Below are 26,620 nucleotides of genomic sequence, written 5' to 3'. Positions count from 1 at the left end.
ATTACATTGCAGTTGCATGCACTGTGTTCCACTTATAGTTTAAATAACTGCTTTTGGTTGTAGAAGTTCTGCATTTTTAATGATACTGGCTATGATACCATCCAAGCAGGGCTTTGGATCTGTGAAGTTTTCACATTAGTGTAGAAAAGAAACCTCTGCTTGGTTAGAAGCTGCAAATCATCAATTCATCTCTTGGTGAAAATGAGCCTAGAGCATGAGTCTGCATTTTGGGGTGTTTGAACAATTGGAAAACAGTGTGTGTTCATGCATTAGTGCAGTGGTTCTCAAACTTTTCAGCCCACAACCCCCAAAACAAAGGTTCCAGAGACCGGGGACCCCCACTGTACCTGAAGGTGGTTGAACACAGACATGAACCTTAAAAAACAGTCATGTGGAGACAGGGCTACCTATAAGGGGTAATAAAGGGGAGAGCACTTTGAGGCCCATCCATAAAGTCAGTAAAACTATGGTCTATTGTTCTATGAATCTGTGATAACCACATTTATTTATTTATCTGAATAATATCCACTGTTATCCATGAAGTTTATTATTAGCTATTAACCATTGTATATTGTCACCGTAAAGATGTAAATACTTGTTTTAATCAGAAATAAAATCGGTTAAAAGTGACCAAAAATGGTGGAAAAGGTGGTGAAATGGGATTTTAAAAACTACAGAAATTGGTTAAAAGTTGCAAATTAAAGTGGCCAAAAATGGACAGAAAAAGTAGTAGAAAGGGTTGAAAGTGTCAGTATTGGAACAATTAGTTTAAGCTGGCAAATGATGGGCATGACAAATCGTAGATGTGGTTAAATTGGCTAAAATCAGCATGAAATATAGTGAAAATAGGTAACTTAAATGTGACATTAGGTGTGAAAAGTGGTGGAAAGAGTTTATACAGTAAGTGCAGAAAATGTCTTGAAAGTGGAAAAAAAAAAGTGTGCAGGAAAGGCATTTAAGTTTGATGGAGAAGTAGCAGAAATGGGAGTAATGTAGCAAAAATGCATTAAAAGGAACAAAAAGTAAGGCAAGAAAAAGTGATTAAAAATAGGTTAAAACATGGCAAGTTTGGTGTATGTGTATAAAAAGGGTAAAAATAAGCAAAAATAGGCTCAAATTGTTAAAAAAATATTCTTAGTTTCCTAAAAGCATCTGGCGACCCCCTATTTAGTGTTTTGCGCCTCCAAATGGGGCTCTGATCCCAAGTTTGAGAACCGCTGCATTAGTGCATACAAGCTTATTGGCAAATGCATTAGAAGCAGCAACAATAAACAAGGAAATTACAGTAGAGTTGGTACGTTTTTGTTTGGAGTATTATTTAAAAATAAATAACTACATCATTTGAAAATGATTTAATCAAAAAGTCTAAATCTATTGAAGTCAAATTTCAACACATGTTAAACAATTCACTATTTTAATTATAATCTAAAATGAAATGAAAATGAATATGAAAAAGAAAACTACCCATCGTTTCCCTCAATGTAAAGTTTAAAAAAACAAAACAAAAAAAACTTGTCCTTTGACATTTAAATGGAGTAATATAACCAAAGGAAATCAATGGAGCTTTAGGGAAAGAAACAGGAGGAAACTAAAAGTCTATAAAGTACACAATCTATTTCTTTTAAAAGGTCAGAATGTTATGAAGCTTGGTGGAACAGGACTAGCCTCTGTCATTCCTACCTGACACTCAAGTCCATCTTTTATCTTCAAAAGTTCAAAGTATGAATAACAAGAAACTATTACCATTACTGCATACCTTTTCTCTACCCATGTAATTCTTTATTAATTACATTGAAATGACCTTGTGCAGGTTTATGGATCAGGAGACTGCAGTGAAAACTTCCCACTGCTGAAGTGTAACATTATAGTTAAAAGTTACCGGTAACTAAGAACTGAGGGTCAAACGGCTGCTCCTGTTTGTCGAGTGAACTGAGGGGGTGGTTTGGAATTGATAGAAGACCCCATTGACCCTAGTCTACAGAATAAATAGTGGGGACGAAAGTAGCATAGTGATTCAGTTCAGACTGTGTTCATGAATTGCTTTTAAACTACTGAAAAAAGACCGACCATTAACCCAAGAAACTCACCCACTTCTTGCATTTAACTCATTCAGTGCCAGCCATTTAGGGTTAGGGTTGGTTTCCTACTATAAAACTACAAAAACAACATTGAGTCCAGGTTTAAATTATTATTATTTTCTTATCTGGATCAGAGTTGAATGGTTCGCTTACTGTATTTTGGCCTTCCTCCAAGTCTCTCCGCCCGTTAGTTCCCACACACGCAACTTCCTTCTCCTCACGGACATGCCGAGTGTCAGCGCTTGCCCCGTTTTTTTTGATAGTTTTCTCTCACCATTGCAACACTCTCAATAGTCCACTTAGGTTCCACACATGTTCTGGTCGAGTGTGCGCTGCTGTGAGCTGCTGGGAACTTCAGTATCAACTCTCGTAACGCCATTTTCTGTCTCGTAAACTCTTTTCCTCTCCCTCTGAGCTCTGCACATCACTGGTGATCTCTCATCCAAAGGTGCACTGCTGACACCTACATGTCACCAGTTGGTCACTACATCGTGGAATAAGTTAGATATTCACCGGAGAGCTTCGTTACACTGTCTCCTAGCAACCTCAGCCAAAAAAACACAATTCATGTCTATAGACATGAATGGCACTCAATGAGTTAAGTACCAACGGTCCAAAAGTTGGGTAATTAGCCACATTCAGTTCGTTTGGACATGCCAACATGTCACGATCTGTGCCCAAACCATTCATTCCTCATTGTATTCTTGAACATGACAACATCCACCCACTGATGGTGAAAACAGTGTTTGTGCACAAATGGGAGTTAAATGATCTGAAAAGTGAAACAGACATGACTCTTAAGTCACCAAGTGGAGGAAAAAGAATCCAAACTGCCATGTTCCAGGATCAGGATCCTTCTCAATACCAAGAGCATCTTGAGAAAATTATGTTTGTTCAGTAAAACAAGGTTGTGTATTTGTTTTAGGTTTTTCTTAAAACAACACTCCATAATCTAAAAAAAAAAAACTTGTTTGTGCTACTTTTAGATAACCTGCATGATTTATTATACAATACTACCGAGCTTGGTCGCAGAACATTTAGAGATACTACCCGATTTCAAAATAAATATAAATTGTCTGCTCTGTGAAGGAACCCAAACTGTAGATGTGATTAAATGTAAATGTATTATACACTTTGAAGGATCCAATATTTACATTGGATTGCACATAACCTATCTTGTGCATTCTTGTGCAAAATCCAGCTTGCATTCTGATTTCCCAACACATTAGGCACGTCGTATCTATAACCTCAACATATGTAGCAACTAATACAGTTAGAGCCCATGCCTTTGCTTTCATGTGTGCTTACTTAATGGAATTAAAGTTGATTCCATAGTTTGAACCCACTCTATATTTCAATCATGTTAGCACTACTCAACCTAACGAGCCCTAAAGGGGCATTAGTATCAAAGAGAAGGGAGCGAGAAGAATAATGCTGACATTTTTCTAATGCAATAGAATTTCTCCATCTGAAAGCCATTTCTTACATTTATATGTTCCTAGATAATTCTATCTCATCTACCATTATAAGTCGGTCTAAAAACCTAATTAATGTCTAATTTATCTGATCACCTCAATCAGAGATTGTGACAACGGCATTTAGACAGCGCTAAATACTGGTTGTCTTCTGCCTATGGCACAAACAGTTCCTTCTATAGACATGAAGAAAAGTGATAATAAAATCAAGAATATAGCATAAAGCATTTTTAAGAAAGCTGCTGTTTGAACAATTGTTTATTTTTTATTTTTAGATGCATCTAAAAACCAAGTTTATATTGAATAAAAGATGCGTTTGTCAGACATAAACAGGGAACAATAGATGGGGTAGAATAGAGTTTACATCTAGATCAGTTGTCAAAAATGAAAAAAAAAAAAAAAAATGCATTCCATGCAATTAAAAGCTTTAATAGAGAAGAACATGTAAGGATCGTCGAAATGCAAGTATTATAAAATAGTGAAACCAGCAATAATAATATGAGCTAAAATACATCTACACTTTCTATATTTTATAAGCAAAACCCCTATTGCCCATATATATATATATATATATATATATATATATATATATATATATATATATATATATTCACAACTTGAAAGTGGCAACTGATTGTGACATTTTCTGGTGGCTCAGTTTTGTAGTTTTTGCGAAAAAGAAAAGAAAAAAGACAAATAATTAATAAAGTAATGTATATTTTTCAAGAAAAGATTGCACGACATGTAGAGTCAACCTGAGACAACAAATGCAGACATTGTGAAACAGTTTTCGGTTTGAGGACAAAACTTTGTGCAGATAAGTAAAGTTAACTCATCCATGTCTTTGTTCTCTACACTGGTTTAAGATCATTGTGGAAAATAAGAGGCCGTTACCGCAAAGTACTCGAAATGTCTTGTACTCATACTCAGTGTATTTTTTTACTTTTACTTGTGGATCTATATAGACAATCCAAGTACACAAAGGTTTTCCATGAAAGAGCCAAACCCAGACTTGTTTGTCATTGCAAGAAATAGATTTTTGCAATGCCCACGCAGTAATATGTTCTATAGTCACTTTGCATTATACTTGGCGCAATGACTTTAAATGCATGTACAAAGCCATGGGATCCCATTCCATAAAGCTCTGGTACCTTATTTTTGTCTCTTCTTAAGCCACTGTAAAGGAAAAACAACAAAGATATTTGGACGTCTGTTGGTATTGACACTATAGAATTGGCTATTTCAGGTAATGATGTTTATATCTGATGAAGGTTTCCCTTTTATACGATGTGAGGTTGTGTCAATTAAAGCAAAAAGTCCACTCCTACATGGCATAAGAAAGCAATGCAACAACAATTCTAATTTCAACTCTTGAATTCCAATGGCTGAGAAGAATTTGATTTATTAGATTTCCTGTGGGTCAGCTGCTTTAGCTGTGGTTAACTAACCCTCAAACTGAAGTAGTGGACATAAGAGAGTCCTAAGTGAGGGCCCAAAGTGAACTTGCGATTCTTATCTTTATATCGGTCCTGTAAAACTTTAAATGTGGTATTTATAGGTGGAGAAAGCAAAGTTGGTTCAAGTAAGTGGCTTGAACACAGTGGATTGCAGCTTGTCAGGTGGTGCATTAGGTGTTGACAGATGAACGGTAGTGCATAGGACGCTGAAGGAAAAAAGATTTATTGCTGGTTTGAGGACATTTAATGTGGTGTAAGTGCAGAGTCTAGGGGGTTTGTGACATGTGGACAATGGGGAAAAGTAAAAAAAATAAAAAATTAGTAGTAGAATTCAGACATATTATGATTTGAAAGGCTTTAGGGAGAAAAACAATCCCAAGACATTTTAATAAACGATGTCCAAGACATGAAAAAAAACTGAGCACCGAGTAGAAAAAAGAAAAAAAAAAAAACACTACCAATTGTGTAACATATAAAGCAATAATACAATAATAATGCTGAACTGACAGAAATGTGCATGTGTCCTGTGTAGATTACAGTAAAATAAGGAGAACAATACCAATATCAACAATAGAATGAATGAAAGATCAATGAGACACGGGATAAAAAAAAAATTGAAAACACAAAAGACAATTAATGGACAGAGATGAAACCTCAATAAATAGAATTAAAAAGAGAAATTTGGTTCGTACAAATGCAAGTTATTAGTGTTTGAAATACAATTAAGTTTTATTAAAATTGTAAAATTGTCGGAATTCCTTCAATGTAAAAAAATACAATGTACTGCATTCATTGGAATTATTTTCAGGGAAATTGCAATGACTTCATTGCAATCACTGACTTTATAAAATTTTAAATATGAAGAGTACAGATAAGAAGCGCTTGCTCCCCTATGACAGTGCTTGTCAGTGCCTTCACACCACCACATACCCAATTAGCCCAAGCAAAACCTGCTGAGCAAAAAAGCCAGCCAACTTGCAATTGATGTAGCTACAAGCGCATGATGGATGACACTTCATCGAAGGCTGCCATCTTGTGTTAATCTGATATTTCCTGCTCCATCGTTCCGATCTATAGCAGAGAAGTTGCATTTATAAAGCCCCACCCAAAGTAATCATTATGGATTTGGATTACTGACAACTGCAATCCATTACATCTCCAAATAGCCAGAACACATATAGAGCCTGAATTGATTACATATAGTATACTTGGTTTGTATATTTGTCAAGTCATGTGTTATTTATGAATTAAATGAAAACCCATCATAGTACACTAAAGGCAAGACAATGAAATCATATGTAGGCAAACTACACATAACTACAAACTCAAACTGGAATGCTTTATTCCTAAAATAACTGCTGCAATGGCAGGGAACACTGAAATATTAGATTGTGTAATTTCTGAAAGATAAGTGTCTCTCCATCCACACCTACCTGTGTTCAACAGAAAATAACAGGCTTTTACTGCACTTTTTGATGTTAAAATAGCACCTCTTTATTTGTATGTAAAGGCTCTTAGCCCAGAAGCTCACGATCGATCAACTGTGAACTTGCCAACTCTGAAAGTTTTAGCAGAATTTTCTCTCATTATCTTTAAGCTTTATTTTTCAGTAAAATGGCAAACGAAAAAAAAACAAAAAAAAGAAGTGTATGGTCAGAAAGGTATGAATACATCATTCTGTGGTGTGTATTCAGTCAACACCAATAGTTGATTGAGCGTTCTCCTCGGCAACTCCCACGGGAGCTGTGGGACCACGGAGGACATCAGTCTCTCTCTAATGATCGCCCCCACCTCTCAACTACTGCTTGGTTTTATGTGCCACATTCAGCAAACGGTGACATTTGTGTGCTCACTATCACACTCCTTAAATCCTTCTCCTTTCCTGCTCTCGGCCTTGCCATGGTGCCCCCTTTCACACTGCCAGGGGCTTCAAGCTATGGCTATATTCTGCCCAGGCTCCCTTGACCAAAGCTGGTAATGCATTACTCTCCAGATCAATTGATAGATTGGCCCTGTCTGAGCTGCCGTAACTAAATCAGCTCCTCCTGATGATTCAGCACCAGCCAGGGAGCCGGGTCTGCTGTCACCAATCACTGATCACCAGCAGCCCAGACAGGTATGGACATTCTCTTGTCACTTGAACCTAATTTATTGCCAGCTACCACATTGATTAACCTTGTGCTGTGGTTCAAACTTCCTCTTCAAAATTTGTGTGGTGGGAAACGAAGCTGGTTCATGATGGTGGAGGATGAAACGTAAAGGCAACTGGTTGTGTACATGACTTTGGTAAACTTTTGAGAAAGAAAAAACAGAAGCACCTGGCATTTCCCTTAAAAAGTCACTAAACCCCAAAACGTTGTGGTGTTGATTGATCCTGGTCCAACTCTCAACACTTTAGTCAAATTATTTCAATTTGGAGTATTTTGTTGTAAATTGTCAGAGTGACTGCCCTCTATGGCTTGAAACCTGGCTATTACAATTGATTTTTGCTATTGGTTGAGAACAAGATCATGTGATGTTTTGGGACCATCAAACACGCACTGTTAGCCCCGCCCCTTTTATAAAAACTAGCACCTGTGGGCTCTACAATCTGTGGATTGAGACAAGAGTGAATAGAGTTATATTGAGTAATTGCTAGTTAACATAGATTGTTCATTGGAGATTTTACAGAAAAGACTGGGCGTGTCTTAACTGCTCCAGAAGCCCCGCCCATATTCAAGGCATTTTTTTGAATTTCCCTCCTCGAGGCAGGTCAAGAGAAAGCAGGGGTTTAGTTACTCTTTAATGCTGAGTACACACCGGACGCATCACAAAATGTTTGCGCGACCAGATTATGTACAAAGTCAATTAGACAGACGCCGTAAGAGGCTAATTCTTGTCCTGTTGGGCAGCGCGATTTGATCCGCGCAGCAAGAGTGTTGGCTGCGGCATTTTCCGTGACATTCATCATTCGCTTGAGTTGAAAATATTGAACTCCAGCAAATGTTTCGTGTGACGTGCAGGCGCGAAAGCAAATCAGAGTTGTTGACAACGATGTCAGGCCGTCAACACGGACGACAGTCTTTTCACCCATTTCAGCATGGAGGAGAAAATAATCATGGCAGTGTGTGACAACCCAGAGCTCTACAACATGGCCATTTTTTTTTTCACCTGGAACCGAGAGGCGCAATTCGCGCATATGAAGCGAATATGGGGAAAACGTTTTTAGATCCTGCGGAAGCTTTTGCGCGGTGCATGCTTCTGAAAAATTCCTGCCGCGTCCAGCGGGAACGCAGCATAAGGGATGCAATTAGGAATGTTTATCCCTGTCAGTAAACCTATAGAGTAGGCTTGTATAAAGCTAGCATGACCAACAGAGCGCTAATATCAGTTTTATATGCATGCAATAACACATCATTAATCAATATAGCCCCATAAAGCTTTTATGAAGTAATGCAAAAAATACATTATTAGCCACAAATTGAACAACAGAATCTCAGGTCGAGCGGAGGGTTGATCCTGAGCTACAGTGACTGAGTGTGTCGCCATAAAACCAATGTACCTTGCACACACGTTTTGTTAAGTATAAAACTATTTAGAGAAACCCAGTGTAGGGACAATAAAAACATGCAAATTCTTGCCAGAAACTTTCCCGAGGCCTTATTGGTGCAATGCCAATACGCTAACCACTAAACCATGGTGGTGGATCCAACACTTGGTTTTTTTAATTATCAGGTAGCTGCAGTGGGAAATCCATCACTCGTACATCTCTTTTAGAAGATAATGACCATAATAATCCAAATCTGCCAATTAACATGTGTCCTTACGACAAGCAGAACTCAACAATAATAAAAAGATAAAACTTGACTAGTGTTACAGGCAATTAATTCTAAGCTTTAAAGATGCTTTAAAAAAATGTGTTTTTTAATATATTCCAGGTAATTGTGCTGTTATTTACAAACCAGCCACTCTAATCCAAATCTCACCTACTAAGGCTGTGCAATTAATCAAAATTTGATTATGATTTTGATTATTACACTCAACGATTATAAAAATAACATAATTGAATTATGAAGATGAATTATATTGCTAACTTTAAGTTGTTTAATGCACATGCATGTAAGCTCCTCCGCCCCGCCCCTCTTAAAGCTAAAGTGAACATACTTGATTTTAGTGTTGGAAGGATTTTAATTATGTTGAAAGAATATATTTTACATTGCTTTGTACAAAAACAAATAACTTATTGGTTGACAAATAACAGTTTCAATAATCATGATTTCAATTCTCATTAAAAAAAATTGTGATTTTTTTTTATATATATATATATATATAAAATCGAGCAGCCCTACCACCTGCTAAATTCTAAATTTTTCATTCTATTCCAAATTCTTGCAAAGTCTTTTTTTTTGCATTGTGCTAAACTGTGTGAGCGCAGTAGTACATGAGCACTGAATGCCCTTGAGAAATAGTAAGTGTAGCATTAAAACCAAGGGCATCGATCAATGAGCGATGCTAATGGAGAGATGATCTAACTTTTAAACCCAGGAGAAGGATGAACATCATCTTTACAGTCAAGACATTGTCTCTAATAATAAATATCATCATAGGGGAGAAAAAGTGTCTGGGGGAAATACTCCACTGGCTAAATTACAATGAAGTGAAAATGAATTGATTTCCCTGTTTAAAATATAACCATCCTTGTTTATTGCAATAATATCATGTGTTTTTATTCAGATCTTCATCTTTTAAAGGAGCTGAATTTATAATTTAACACTGCACTGTATGCAGAACAACAAATACATAATTTTTATGATTCCTTATGGAGCAAAACATGACAGACCATACTTGAAACCATAATGCGTTTTCTACATAATATCTGTGCCACAAATTTGGTTTAATCTAAAGAGGGAGGCATGTAAAGCTTTTCCTCTGCACCTTCACTGTGGAGAACGGCATTAAAGGATTAAGCACACTAATCTGATCCCACCGTAATAATAATAATAATAAAAAAATAAATAAAAAAAGCGTCTGACTCACTTTGAATTATTTCAAATCAGTGGTCCCAATTTACCGAGCGAGTACCAGTACATAGACCATTTCATACCGGCCCAATTAAAAAAAGCTTTAAAAAATGAAATGCATGTAATTTTTGTGTTATGGGAGAGTGGCGTCACTTATTTTTGATTAATTATTAGTTTACTTTCATTTTTGTATTTCGATTAATATTGTATTGTATGATGTGTGCTTTGGTTATTGTTTTATTTTTTGTTATATTTTCTTTTATGTGTGAATGTTACTTGTACATCTTATCTAATCTGTTTGCTGTACTTCGCAACTGTCTTGCAGTCTGTGATGTAGACCTTAGGAAGAGTAGCTACTGCTTTTGCAGAATAGCTAATGGGGATCTAAATGAAGCAAATGAACCAAACTGCGGCATGGAGGTGCTGATTTTGAGCAGTACAGCATTTGTCTGTTGCACACTAAAGGTTTATAATAGCATTTGTTTGGCAATTCTATTGTCTTTATTTCCAATGTGCGTTATTGTCTGCTGATCCAAGATTTCCCGTAAAAAAAGCTTTTCTACTCTCAATTGAACCCATCCTTAATGAATCAAGGTTCAGTTTGAAAATAAATCCACAGTTAGTTGTTGACTTAACCATATTTTAGAGGAAAAAATCAACAGTCCTAAGCCATATAGGCATTCTATCCTTTAGTGCTAGGAATTACGATCAGCTTTTTTGCCAGACAGCCAGAGGCTAACAAAAATCTCCCAGCTGTAGCCCCTAAATCACAACTCATGGGCCTAATGAGCCAGCGCATGACTACTTTAATGAAAGACTGTCTTGACTTAACAAGAGGAAAGGGCATTTGGGCATTTATAAACCCTTATATCAAAAATTTAAGTCACACAAGTTTCACTGAATCAACTTCCAGGCTTTCCTGCCTCACTGCCAAAGTTCTTGTCTTGGTCTTGTTAGCATTTTACAAATGAATATCTCATACATGTGACACATTTTTTTTAAAGTATGACCTATATAGCTGGAAAATGTATAGACAAGGTTACAGCATAATTTGATGGAGGCCGATATAATCGTTCCTCTTTTTTTGCTGATGTTGGAGCGATGTCCGACATCAACGTCAGATCAGGACATCCTTAGTTTTCCCACTACTGCAGTTTAAGTATGAATGCATTCAACAGGATAATCAGGCCAAATTCAAGTGTGGTGTATTTTGTACATTTTATAATCTTCAAATCAGCACGAGGTTGAACAGATACATGATTTCCAGTGTTTGAAATAACAGCGTTTAAAATAACGGTGTTAGGTAACAGCGTTTCTTTTTCAGTAACAGGGTAATCTAACTAATTACTTTTTATGCCATTACAATGTCTTTAACGTTACTGAACGTTAAATGTGGTGCGTTACATGCATTGATTGAATAAACTTATCCAAAAGCACCCCTGGCTTCATATGCAGCTGTAGTGAGGAGGTGGGTTAAAAACCAGGTGAGTGATTATGATTGGCTAAGGCGGCGTCATGTTTCACTGTAGCCAATCAGAGCCAGTGTTTTTACACATGTGCCAGCACACGCGCCACACACACAACCACTAGAGATTTGATGAAGCAGCAGAGATGGAGCAGTCCGATGGAAAGTTGGCATTTTTAAGGTGGCGATACAAACACTACTTTTAATTAATTGTGGTCAAAGACAAGAACGTGCATGTGAAGTGTTCATTATATCGAGGAGTGAAGACTTTGTCCACATCTGTTGTAAGCAACTCAAATTTACAACGACACGCATTTAAAAATCTGAATTCTTTTTTTAACAGTAACGCAAATGGTTACTTTCCTTGGTAATGAGTTACTTTTATTATAGAGTAATTCAATTATTCAATTCATTACTAACTCAGTTACTTTTTGGAAGTAAGTAGTGAGTAACTATAACTAATTACTTTTTTAAAGAAACGTTCCCAACACTGCTGATTTCTATTTTGTTAATACTTACATTTCTTGTGAAACTTGTCTTGGTTCTTGTCTTCATACATAAGAGAAATCATTCCTGCCTGTGGCGATCAAACTGTACAATTCATCACTGTATCGTGACAGCTTTGATTGTTGTATATATCTGTAATATATTTGTACATTTGTATTATTATTATTATTTATCTTATTTAATTTTTTGTACTGTAATGTGTGCACTTGTATTTCATTAACAGTCTTTTACTTAATTATGAACTGTACATTTCTCTTTCTTTCTTTCTTTCTTTCTTTCTTTCTTTAGTGTTTATTCTTTTTATTTGTAATATTTCTTGAGCCCCTGTAACGCCAATAATTTTCCCCTGGGATAAATAAAGTATTTCTGATTAAAAAAAAAACTAAAACTAAAACTTTATTGACCAAGTAATGTATGTTATACACACGAGGTATTTGTCTTGGTGAACTGTGCTCTCTCTAATAGTGTAAACATTAAATAATAACAATCAACTAGAAAAAAAATAAAAAATATAAACATAAATATAAACAGTAGTTAGACTAATATGTGCAAAACTAAATAAAATAACAAGATAACTATAACAAGATAATAATAATAATAATAATAATAATAATAATAATAATAATAATAATAATAATAATAATAAAAAAAATAATAAAATAATAATAATAATAATAATAATAATAATAATAATAATAATAATAATAATAATAATAATAATAAAAATAATAATAGTAGTGCAGGTGAACATTTAAATTAAATATTATGTACATGAACATTCTCAGTGACAGATAGATCCAGGGTTGTTATGTTTAGTTTCAGGGTTATGAGCACAGGAGTGAGAATAAATACAGAATTTGGCTGTGGTACTGAGATCACAGAGGATCAATGGACATTAGTTTGCCAGTTTCTCACATCCACTAATGACTCACAGGATAAACTTTAGCTACACAGTGCCAGCAATCCACACCACTAAGGAGGGATGTATCCAATAAGACTTTAATTTTGATCTTTGATTGAAAGCCAAATACATTTTCTATTTCGCAGCTAATATAAGAGTTCATGTGAGGTTATATTTTGTATATTTGTTTGATTTTAAGAAGAGTGAGAAGAGAGCTTGAAATGTGATTTATTTATTTTTAAACTGGCCTACATTTGCGAGTAATCATCAGTTTTCCCTCCTGCTTTTCACAGCAGAAGCAATGGCAGGTATGTTTTGTGTGTTTCAATTATGAGAAAGGTAAATATATTGAAGTGTTATCAAACTAAGCTATGGACAAAGGGAAAGAGTCAAGTGTAAATCAGTCACAAAGTTACGGATTAAATTCAGAACAAGCTTCATGAACATGGTGGGTTTTTATACATTGATTAGGATGACAATTTGATTCATAACTTCACCATCTAAATTATATAAAAAATATGAAAATCAACCACAGTGTTTTATCTTTTATTTTTGTGCTGGGATTAACAATAATCTCACACTTACAAGCACATCGAGTAATTGCCTAGTCATGTAGAAAATGAAGGGTATTTCTATTTCACATTCTCTCTTTTCAGCATAAATTTATGGCGTGTGGAAATATAATGTTCTCTCTTATTATTGGAGCCTCTGGCCATCTTTTGCATGACTTTCTCGCACACATTCACAAAGTGGTGACGAGAAGAGCACAATGTAAAAAAGATGCGCCTTCAAGTGAGTTTGTTTGTGTTTCAAAATGACATTGTTTGCCAGGCGACCAAGGATTATTTCTTCTTCTTTGTCTTCTTCTTCATATTATTATTATTATTATTATTATTAACTCCGCGAAGCGCGAAGCGCAGAGCGGAAAGTTATGTTTTACCCTGCGTCTGTCTGTCTGTCTGTCTGTCTGTCTGTCTGTCTGTCTGTCTGTCTGTCTGTCTGTCTGTCTGTCTGTCTGTCTGTCTGTCTGGCAGTTAGCAAGATAACTTGAAAAGTTATGAATGGATTTGGATGAAATTTTCAGGAAATGTTGTTAATGAGACAACAAACAGGTGATGAAATTTTGGTGATGTTCCGGATTACCAAAAATGAGCAAATACCACTTGTAGAAATCACATTAAGCGTGGATGTGCCTGCTCCTTTAAGCGTGGTGGCTTATGGTTAATGTAGTAGTGGTATTTAGACTGAATCATTATAAAGTTAATTTTTCACTCCTGTATAGTGGAGGTAGAATAGCTGTAGCATTAACTACTGGCTTTGATTGACCAAAGTATGGACTTCTATCTCTCTCCCTCGCTGCTCTATCTCTCTTCTACTCTGCGGAGCAAAGCGAAACCGGGTGTTATTGTCGAGCTGCTGCTTCAAAACTACAATAAGAATAAAAGACAAAATAGTTCTCATGTGGTCTTCTATGTTGTAGCCCTGTCCAATCAGAACCCTTCCCAACCCCCTGAACTAAAGCGGAATTGAATAAAGCCGAATAAACTGGTTTTCCATGTAAACCTCAATTTGGGAATTACTTTAATTCCGAATAATTAACTCCGGATTAAAAGCATCATGTAATCGTGGATCAGTAAGGGTGGAAATGAGCTACTTGGTGAAAGTCTGCACTCTCTGAGTACATTTGACTTCTGCATATTCAGGCACAAAGCCATGGCTTTATGTACAGAACTTAAGTGGAATACCTTAATATTTTGTGTGAAAACCAAGAGCCTGATCGATGCTAACTGGCTGAGTACATGTTTACAGTCTAATTAATAAAATACAACTTCCACTCTACTAAAACTGGAAGGCAAGAAATTATACCATTAAACAAATCATCAGTAAAAGTGCATTAAGCCATTGGAGACCATGGCCATGAAAACAATATTGGCAATGGGTTTTGCAAAGGTTTCATAATGATTATATATATTTTGTCATATATTATTTTTAAGTTGATTCATTTTATTTGTATTGTAGTAACTGATTTTTTATTTTATTTTTTTAACTAATTCAATACATGATTAGCCACAAGGGCACTGTCTCAGACATGATGCTTTAATGTATCAGAACATGTAAAAAAAAAATTAAAACTCAAGGATTGTGAAAGAAAAACTAATTAAAAAAAAATGTAATCATAACGACACAATAGGCATTTATTGTTTGCCAATGTCTGCGAGAAAAAAAAAGTAATAAAAGGACAATTAAACACATTTAACTATATGATAAAAAAAAGGTGGTAGGTAATTATTTTACATCTAACAATGAACTGATAAAATATTCAATGGACATTCTTTTAATGACCCAAAGTGTGCAAGGTCAATGACAGAACCCAGGAGCCCGTTAGTGTGCACACACAGCTCTCATGGCTCACTGTGCACCAAAGGGTAGGTTGAAGTGGAATATAAATTGTGATGATTAATCACTGTCTTGGCCAGTCTCATAGCCTTGACACATTGGAAACAGACAAGGAAAATAAATTTAAAGTCTAAACCTGGTTGTTTACAAAGAAATGTGCTGATGAAAAGGGTCTGAATGACTACGTGTAAACACTTCAATGCCTACCTATCAGATTCAGTGTTTGGAATAACGGCGTTTAAAATAACGACGTTAGGTAACAGTGTTTTTTTTCCAGTAACGGGGAAAACTAACTAATTACTTTTTAAATTAGGAGGGCGGTGGAAATTGGCACACTGCAGTTTTGGATGCGTTGGAAATTAGGAGTTAGCTCGACATTACAGAATTATCACAATAGGTTAACACAGGGAAACTCCAAAGGAAATCCTGAGTTGTAACATGTAAAGCGTAATCCCAAGAAAGAAACTTACATTGTTCATGTACTCGCTCAACAAGTCTTGAAGGGCCTGTCGAACTGCGTTGCACTCAGCCACGATGCGTTCACGGCGGTCATCACGTGTGCAAGAAGAGTCAGCCATTAGTGCAGCACCACTGATTATGCTCTCTAAGCGCTCCTCCAGAGAAGGCCGGAAACGAGCCTCACTGAATGTCAAAGGGTCCAGGATGATCTTATTCTGTGAGGGGAAAAAAAATAGACAACAGAAGGTCAAGACAGTGATATGGGCTCCGGCTTGTCAAAGCCAAACCAGTAGATGACTGAAGAGAGGAAATGGATGCGACAGTTTGATCCATTATGAAAGAAAACCACTTACTCATCACTTTGAGTTGCTTCAATATAAAAACCTTTTTTCGGTTTTTATATATGCTTAAAAATATAAAAGACACAGAAAAGCCCACTATGATTTGTTTGGTTTACATTTCAACACAGAAAATTAAAAGTACAAGAAAAACCTGCCGTCATGACTTAAAGATATTGTGGAGGATGTTATTTTGGCTTCCAATTCCGGATGGATCATCTTCTAGACTATTGGTCCCCCTAATTGTCAATCATTCTGACGTAAGGCCGTCATACGTGCTCGTCCCCAGCTAGTTTTGCTTGCTGCGCATGCGCACTAAACATGTGTTCACACCAAACGCGACTGGTGTGAGTGAAGCAACAAGATTACATTCAAATCAGTATAAATGACACAACCTCAAGTTATCTCCCCTCAAGCGACTTGACTTGTGTGATTTGAGCGACTAGTCAAACAAGCCGTAATAGCTCAAAGTTGAACATTTTTTTAAACGACTTCAAGCGACAACACCCCCGGCCGTCACTGTCTGTAGAGCCGAGCAGCAGCCCTTCCCTCCGCAGCGGAGGTCGGCAGATGCACACACACACACGCACTCCCTTGTCATCACGTCACTGAAGCGATGAAGTGTTGGAATAAAAACGCCACTATATTCATGTGACTCATCATGCTACAGTCGTGTTTAAGTGTCTCGTTAGCTACGGTTTCAGCCATTTATTGAAGTAAGCTTGTATGAGCGATGCCAACACCAACTTGTAAACAGAGCTGTGCACGAGGAAAACTGGGCTCGTGCACGCTCTCTCGCACAAGTTTAAAAGGCGTTCCCTCTTGGGAGCAGGTAGAGTGTTGTGCATGTGCATTATTTCAAAAAGTGGAGAGGGCGTTTCTTTCCTAAACTTGGGGAAAATCCTCCTCTATACCTTCAAGTATGTGGACGCTAAGCAGAGTTGAAAGTAAAGGATAACAAGTACTCACGTTACTGTAATTTTGTTGCTTTTATGGATACTTTTTAAGTATATTTCCAAATCAATGATTTCACTTGTACTTAAGTATGTTTTAAAATAAGAAATTAGTTACATTTCTAATCCCATCATTTACTGAGTAAATTATTATTATTTTTGTTTACAAATGATCAACGGACATTGTGAAACTACAAAAAAACATGAAATGACCAGACAACAATCAAATGTATCACATCATAGCTGACCAACCAGATTAAATGTAATGCACGGCACCAAAACAGCATTGAATGTTGGTTATTTTAGTTTTAGAGTTCATATATTTGGATATACTTAGAGCCTGATTAAATGAATTGGTGTTACGTCATTTAAAAAATATTGACCAACCTTTAAATGTATACAGATGCATTTGTGGATAATAAACCATGGCAAGATTTATTACCAAATAAATGTGTGGGTGGGGGGGTTAGTATTTTATGTATGACTTAATGTACTTGTATTTGAGTAGAATTTCAATCAAGTATCGGTATTTCTACTTGAGTAGGATATATCAGTACTCTGTACAACTCAGGCGCTAAGGATGTTAAGAATTTGAAGAAAAATTGCATTTGCACCCAACTGTCTACAGAAAATACAAAGTATGTCCCTATCAAGTTCCTTTTATAGTATACTTACTTAACTTCCATTTTGCTCATTTAATGGTGGTTAAAAGCTACCAAAGCTACTTTAGCACCTAGATCAACAAGATGTGTACCTCCTATAAATTAACGTGCACCAGCATCTCTAAAGGGATAAAACCCTAGAAATGTAGCTTTGTTGAATTTATAAGGACTTTAGCTGGCATCAGGGAACAGCTGAGAGAGAGGCAGCGGTGTTTGGTCTCTTTACACCCATCTACTCCTGGGGCAGGATGACAGACTGTCAAATGAAGCATAATAACACATAAGGTAAGAGAGAGCAAATGCTGCACAAGACATCTGCATCCAGGCCAGGAAATGTAATAAATCAGGGGCTGTGCAAACCTATTACCTAACAAAGAAGAAAAGTGAGCTTTCCCTCCCCCCAGCATTTTAAACAATAATTTAAAATAGCTTGACACAAAAGTTATTTTTGATTTATGGAGTGTAAGAAATGGCTGTGCTTTACACAGTAATAGTAGCTTTTCTAACCTCACATATTGCACGACAACTAGACGAGCCCTCTTCAAATCATAAGCTAAAAAATACAATCTTATGTTCTACTTCACTTGCGGCATGCGCTTCCCTTGGTGATGTCAACATTAATAATTAGCATTCTGGTTTTTTTTTTCTGTTTTGTGTTTTAAAAGAAAACAAGATAAAACAAATCTCAACATACTGAAAATCTTAATGGGAAAAGAGAGAAGAAAGCACATGGAGGGAGAATGACTGAATTCCCTGAGGACTTGAATTAATTGTTATTCCACAGACGGTGTCAGGTTGCAATTATCACATGGAGAAGGAAATGGGAAAAGAGTGGAGAAACTCGTGAATGCTAGGCTGACAAAAGCTGGGAGGTTTTTAAGGTATACAGTAATTGGTAATAGCTGGAAACATCCTCCAAGACAGCAACAAACGTGACTGATAGTGGCCATTTCTGCAATGTGTTTAGCCAAAGTAAACGCATTTAGTTGGAATTTTAGTTTTCAACTTTTATGAAACTTCTTGTCACACTTACTTTTCATTTCATTCATGTTCATTCTGTCATGGTACAGATCACAAGAAATATTCAACCCCGTGACACTCCATGTCCAGAAAGGAGCAGGGAGAAGAAGAAGAAAATAAATAAATCTCATATCGCCTGCCCCTTACTCAATGAAAACACCAAACAACTGGTCAGCAAAGTTTACACTAACTGACATAATGATATTACAGCATTATTGGAAAGAATAAATAACACAATAACAAATTCCAGGACGTACACACCTACCCTCAGTACTAAAATAGGAAAGCTAATAACACTGAACACCATGTTCATATTGCATTGAGTCTCTTTTTGTACATTCTCTTAAACAGTATATAATACTCACAGCTGTAGTAGTATAAATACAGAGTAAAAGTTTAAAATGGAGGCATTAACCATTTGTGTAATAGCACTAATTTGCAAGTTTATCCTTATCAAAATATGCATGAGCCCTTATTTCCGGGCATCCAATTATTGGCCCCACTTAGGGCGTAATAGAAAAAAAATAGTACAGTATAAAAACTTCTTGCTAACAAGTATTTCCTTTATGAAAATATTTGATAAACACTTTATCGTAACTATCCGTTAAAAGTAGTTAATAGATCATTCATAAACTGTTAGTTAATGAGTTATACATTGTCATAAGAAACTATTAACAACTGATCTGTAAAATGTGAGTTAATACTGTATATATGAACTCATAAGTATTAGTTATTAGCTTATGCATGTTATTGGGACGTTATTTTAAAGTTGCACCTATTGCTCATTTATTAACTGTTAGTAAATGAGGAATAGTTGCAACTTTAGAATATCGTCCCAATACTGTATATAAAGTTTTAACCAATACTTAACAAGTCATTAGTAAGTAGTTTACTAATAGCTTAATCATGATCTATTACTAATTCATAAGGTATAATTATAAATCCTGAACATGTCATTTATAAATTGTTAACTAGATTGTAAGTTATCTATTGGCTATCAATAAGGTACAGTTAAATCCATAACAAACTTCTAGTAAATATTCAACAAGCAATTTATCACTAATTAACTAACAGTTTATTATTGATCTAATAACTACTTATAACAGATAATTATTGTAACGTTTTACCAATTATTCTTTCCAAAACGTAGAAAAAATATACAAAATGTAACAGGTACTAATAAAGTCATTTCTACATAGCAACTCAAACTTTTGAACTTTCTGTTCAAACTTAATTCGAGGCCAATCACTATCAGTCTGCAACTCTAAGTGAATATATTATGGATTGTGACAACGCATTGTGACCAGCGGCGACCCATCGCCCCCTCACCCCTCACCCAAACCCCACACAAAAGGGTGAGGTCATTACTTTGACTCCACTTTGGGGCATCAACCAGTGAGACGGGGCACATTTCACATCAGCAAAGATCAAACATGCCTTCAGGACTTTCTGATATTTGACAACAACTGCTTTGTCTAAAGAGAAAACTTTAACCAAGTCTTGAACATAACTGAACTTGAACTGAAATGCCTGTGGGAAACCCATTAGAGGGTTCAACGGCTGTTTGAATGTTGATTATTACTCTATTTGACAAAGTTCTGCCAACACTGACCCAGAAGGGACTTTTGTTTTTTTTATATAAGCCATGCCATGATTGATTAACTTAATGAAGAGCACTTGATTTCATCTTTAGGCCTCTACCTTATTTTGTGGCACAGTGGAAGGTAACTGGAACAGCTTAGCAGGGGCTTTGTAAGAATGTGTGGGTGTGGTAAATGACTTTGGATTAGTCCCTTACTCTTAAGCTGCTAATCATCTTGTAGAAATTAGGAAATGCAAATGTGTAAATGACTGGGACCATGTAAAACCATTTGCAATAATTATTGGGGCACAGAACAATATTTTCAGCCCGTTTCTAGGAGACGGAACATTTATTTTACCCGAGATAAAGGGAAAGTAGATAAAGAAGGCAGATCCAGAAACGTACAAAAAAAAAAAAGCAATACTGAGTAACAGCTTTGCTCATAGTATACAAAAAGAAAAGGAAATATTAAAAAATGCACTTGTTGGTGCAGAATTATTGAATTCCCATTGGAATAATTAATAATTAAAGGATATGTACTGTATGTAATGCTTCATGACTGGAAAAGATGTTTATGTCTTTCTTTGGGGATAACATAAAATATTCATTTGAGTCGTATTGTCAATATTTCTGCAGACACTTACTACACGGTAAAAAAAAAAAATTAAATAAATACTAAAATGTAAAGAAATCCAAACAAATAGGACATTAAAAGTCCACATGTATAGCTTTTGTGAATAATTTATCACAAAAACAAGAATAATGGGCCAAGTGGATAAGAAAATGGAAAGGAAACATTAATAAGTAAGCAAGCATAACAAAGAAATCAACTTTAAAGTGCTGCACTGCATGGTCCATTGAGATCACAGCACCCTATAGGACTACATATTCATGACAAATCAACTGCAACAAAAATAAATACGCACAGACAAACGCTTGGTGAAGCTCAGTTGGAAGCAGCAAAGTAAGAAATTGTTGTTGCGTGATCCACTAAACTTGCTGGAGGAGAATCAATGATAGTTTCTGTGAGTCAACAACTTGATATCAGAAGCAGATGAAACCTTTCAGGATGATCAACATTTGACTATATGGCCAAAATAATATATTTGTTTATGACACCTTTTCTGTAACTCCAGACCAAATGCAGGCTCTTTCAAATTTCCATTTCATTTCAGGCATCAACATTGCCACATCAGAGTCATGTATTCCCCTGGGTTTGGACTGCTTGATATCTCTCATTGCTTTTCTGTTTGTTGCCTTGCCCCAAGAAAAACCAACAGTCACATGCAAGAAGATGCATCAAAGTAGCAAAGCTGTAATATGGCAAAATCCTTTTCAGTGGTGCTTTTTTTTCTTTGATAGGATTTATGTTTGACAAAAGCAGAAGTCAACAATTGCCAATAAGAGATTATTTTTGCTATGACACAATCTGAAAATGTAAAATGGTGTTGCTACCGTTTGGTTCAGGGGTCTTGAATCTCTGTCAATATAGATATAGAATATTTATCAGTTTACAGTATGTCTGCCTATGTATTTATTTTCTAAACAGATGCAGTATATGTAGTATAACAGCTTAGCGACTAGACGATATGAGATCAGAAAAAAAAGATTTTGACTCATGAGAAATAAGCTTTCCTCCCAGTTTTCACTAGCTAATTGCTGGCATAGATTGGGCTTCACAAATGAGGGTGAAATAAATCAAATTTCATCTGGAATGGGAGGGAAAAACAGCCGGCCTAAACAAAAGGTAAAACTAAAAACTAAGGTATGATGGTGTTTTTAATTTAATGCTTCAGTATATTAGCTTTGTTCATGGCATAGGTCAGGAAACAGCTTTGTAACCATGTGTTAACCACTTTATTTAGATACAGAAGGGGGGAAAAAAGGAAGGTCCCAAACTATGCTCCCTTAGTGAGGGGCACAGAGTGGGATTAGGAAAAAACTCCTCAGCACACAGAATTGCCAAAAAAAAACACAATTACGATACAATTCAAGGACATTGCACATTTACTTTAAAGAGTAACTAAACCCCACATCAACTTTTCTTCTGCTGAATACAATTGTATTTGGGTATGAAGTAGTGCTGTTGATTAATCCTTGTCCAACTCTCAACATTTTAGTCAAAGTATTTCAATTTGGCATATTTTGTTGTAAAATGTCAGAGTGACTGTCCTCTATGAGTTGAAACCCGGCTATTAGAATTGACTTTTGCTATTGGCTGAGAACGAGATCATGTGATGTTTTGAAACCATCTTGCATCACAAACAAGCACTGTTAGCCCCGCCCCTTTTATAAAAAACAAGCACCTGTGGTCGCTACATCTGTGGTGAGGAGGTTGGATTGAGAGAGGAGTGAATAGAGAGGAATACTGAGCAATAAGTAGATAAGTAACATAGCATAGATTGTTCATTGGAGATTTTATAGTATAGACTGGGCGTGTCTTAACTGCTCCAGGAGCCCCGCCCATGATGAAGGCATTTTTTGAATTTCCCTCCTAGTGGCAGGTCAGGAGAAAGCAGGGGTTTAGTTACTCTTTATGCATTGCTCGGTCATCAACCTAAAGTCCCTTTTTTTATTCTGTATATTAAAAAAAAGCCATACCACCTTCCAACAAAATAAAAAAATAAAAAAATCACCAAAACCATAGCTCTCTAAACAAATATAATCAAACTCATAAAAGATACTCAAAATGCTTGGGGTGTCAAATGAGCTGTATTCAAAAGTCTTATGAATTACGGGTCTGTGTCTAAATGTTTATTAATGCAGCAGATGCCCACAGACAGAGTCATAAATCATCCAATACAGTAGCATAATGAAGCCAACAAGGAAGCTGGCCTGCCCAGGTAATGGAAGTTGGAGCTGTGCCCAGGCTCTTCGGAAGCACACTGACTTTGAGCCTACAGTAAGCTGAAGGGAGAGTATTAGATTGGAGATGTAGAAATATAGTTGGGAAACGGAGCTTGCCAACGACTGGACGCGAACGGTCTCCAATAATTTACTACCTGTGTGATGCGTGAAAATATTGAGTTTTCTTCCAATCAGAGGCTATGTTTTGTTTTATGAATATTAAAATAGTGGTTTCACGTCCAACATTCATTAACGGCTGGACAAAACTCATCATAAGTTGACAATTTTAATGGTTATTTGTTCCATGTGCGTAAAATATTACATTACAGAGTAACTGCTTATAGCAAACAGAGCTTTTAGTACTGAATATAAAAGCCATTCAGCATATTCATGACAAGTCTGGCCTATCAGAGCATCTATTTTGGATGATTTTGCCAAAAGTAAAAAAAAAACAAATTAAAAAAACATGCTTTGCACCCAAAAAGCTTCTTTATGATATGAAAGTAATGCTTTAGATGTGTTGGGGTAAAATATTGTTGTTTTTAACATATATAGGCCAATGTGTTTGACAACCCAGCTGTAAATGTGAATACTAACACAAAATATCACTTTTAATTTATTTAAGTTAAATAATGTTAATTTATTTATAATAAAGCTATGAAGCAGCAACATAAAATTCTTAAGACATTGTAATAATCATGTTTTCATAGAAGTGAAATATTCTAATAGATAATCTATAAAAGTTATCCTGGGGGAAGAAAAGAATTGGCCACCAAAAAAATGAAGTAATTCTGATTTAAAGAAATCCATATGGTCGATTTTATAGTTACATATCTGGGCATTAATCAACTGCCTAATATGAGTATCAAAAACTTAGAAATGTTCCAAAAGGAAGAGCGAATTTCAGCTTTTTTAATTCTTATTGATTCAGAGAATGGAGTGATGCCATGACCAGATTTAAATTATTACAAGTATATTTTTCTTTCTTTTTAAAATTTTCTGAATATACTATTAGAATAATAATATTAAAAAAAAAATCACCTGATGGGTTAATTTTCTCAACACATGGTGTTATAGTGTTACAGAAATTAGCAGAATATACTTGGATAATTGCAATGTAGTTATTTTAACAAAAAACACGAATTGGATAACGCTATAAAATCTATAATGCCTGTACGTATCTATCAATATCCAAATGATTCACATCTTTTGATATTTTACATTATTTTTAGTAATTTTTATCTTTATCAGTTAAATACCTACAACATTTTAATTTTTGCATTTATTTTCTTTTTAAGTAGTTGATTGAAAATATCCACTCCTTATATAACAGACAGAAGTAGACATTTTACAAACACTCTAAATGTGTGCTGTCAAAAGGCCCTAAAACACAAAAGCGGTGAACACTTACGCAGCAGGTGAACGGTCAGTGTTCTGATGAGTCACAAAACAGTCTGCAGCCTTTAGTGAGCGAGCTATTCCACGTATTACTCTGCAGTAAGCCACCACCTCTGACGCTGTCAAACAAAAAGGAGCTGGCCTCACGGTTAGCTGTTTGACAGCAGCATCCAGCTGTTTGAAAGGACACATCCAGACGGTCATCAGCAAAGGCACACCTGCCATTTTCCTCCCTAATCTCATTTGATGTGTATAAGAGATAGGTTGAATCAATGCTTCTGGAAGTCAGTGTGTTCGACTGTGCGTGGGTGTCCAGTAAATAAAGAGATAAGGACATCTTTGATGGGATACAGAAAACAGCCTGTTTTCTCCTAGATAGAACACACACAGGATTTTTCTTTCATTTTTTTTTTGAAAGATTAACTCAAATTTCAAAAACATATGGTATCTTCAATGTAATATTTTCTTACAAGATAACTTTATAAAATTCAGAAAAGTTGGTTTAAAAGAAAAACAGTTATGACATAGGAAGCCTTCCAATGCATAGTCCCAACAAAAAAATGCAAATACAGCACAAAGACAAGAACTGCACATTAATTAGTATCCCTTTCTCTTATTTCTGAATCCAAGTACCCCGTTTGTCCTACTGTAACCTAGGTTCCTAAAGTGGGGTACGCAAATTGTCACAGGGGATACACGGATAATATATATTTATATATATATATATATATATATATATATATATATAAATATATATATATTAGAATATAAATAGATCAGGCGGTAGGAGCCTCCATGCTTTTGTAAGACTACCCTCTAGTGGTGAGCTAATTCATTACATGGCCAGTCGCCCTGCTCTCGCAGACTTACAGTATATAAATCTAATTAATTGATTTACACCCGTGAGTGACAGGTGCTCATTTCACCGTGCGCGGCGAACCGTTGAAAAGCTGCAGCGGTCACAGATTTTTTCGGGTCACAGACTTTGGCGCAACACGCCAGCCCCTGGGACACGGGAGAAGCTAAGTAAACCCAGGAACACTGCTTCTTCGCCTACCCTACCGTGAGTCTACGATAACTGTTAAGTCCCGAGGCTTCCTCACAGCCGGGCGTTTAGACTTTGTTTGGGCTGTTTTTACGATAGCTTCGGCTTCCTTCACCGAAGCCCGTGTTGTGCCAAAATCTGTGACTCAAAAAAAATCTGTGACCACTGAGGCTTCTTGGCAGTAAAGAAGAAGAGTGCTACGTCAACTGCGTAAATCTCTTCGTAGCTATTAAGGAGCTATTTACTCACCCTTAAACATGACGCCCTGGTGGGTAAAGTAAATGCAGACTGGAGGAGAATTACAAACAAGTTTAAGGGGAGTAAACGTCCGCCAAGAAGCCGCAGGGGTTGGAACTGTCGCCACCTGCAGTCACAGATTTATTTGGGTTACAGATTTCCCGGAAACATCCAGGAACATTTCGGAGACAGAGTAAATTCTACTACTATTTTTTTTACCAGAGAGAAAATATTTATTCCTGGTTATTGTTTTACACAGTTTAATAGAGATTTATTTACCGGCTAGTAGTTCCTACTGCATATTTACAAGTTCATAAATAATGTTATTATTGTGCACTGTTCCTGTGATGATACAAAAGCTGCATCTGAATGAGGTAACCTTTTAAAAAATAATAATTAAAAAAATAAAAAATAAATAAAAATACAACTGGTTAAGTTGTTTGCATCACCTCAACCTCACCCTTCCCATTAAAGTTGCATTTTACAATTTCATGATGATACAACTACATTTATATTTCAAAAAGTTAAAGTATAGAATGAAAGTTGTTAAGCATTGTGTGTTAATTTAATAATAAAAAAGAATAATGATCAAAAAATTTCAAGAATCTTTTTTTAATTCATCCATCCATCTTCTCCCGCTTAGCCGTTTCCGGGTCGCGGGGGCAGCATCCTCAGTAGGGAGGCCCAGACTTCTTTTTTTAATTTTTCAGAAATTTCACACAACTCCACAAGGGGTCTCGACGCCAAGGTTGAAAAACACTGATTTAGTAGCTCCTGAATAAATTTATTTCTATAGTTT

General features: G+C 35.9%; 1 protein-coding gene across 1 annotated transcript in view; it reads right to left on the bottom strand.

Moving 5' to 3' along the window:
- Positions 1 to 26,620, bottom strand: part of ctnna2 (catenin (cadherin-associated protein), alpha 2) — a 342,575-nt gene that overhangs the window by 228,459 nt on the left and 87,496 nt on the right. Inside the window, exon 7 of the mRNA XM_028456891.1 lies at positions 15,751 to 15,954. Coding sequence (XP_028312692.1) covers positions 15,751 to 15,954 — 204 coding nt within the window. The remainder of the gene's footprint in view (positions 1 to 15,750; positions 15,955 to 26,620) is intronic.

The sequence above is a fragment of the Gouania willdenowi genome, chromosome 1, assembly GCF_900634775.1.
Source record: "Gouania willdenowi chromosome 1, fGouWil2.1, whole genome shotgun sequence".
In the NCBI taxonomy this organism is placed as follows: Eukaryota; Metazoa; Chordata; class Actinopteri; order Blenniiformes; family Gobiesocidae; genus Gouania; species Gouania willdenowi.
The sequence above is the reverse complement of the archived record's forward strand: the minus strand, read 5'-3'. Positions and strand labels throughout refer to the sequence as shown.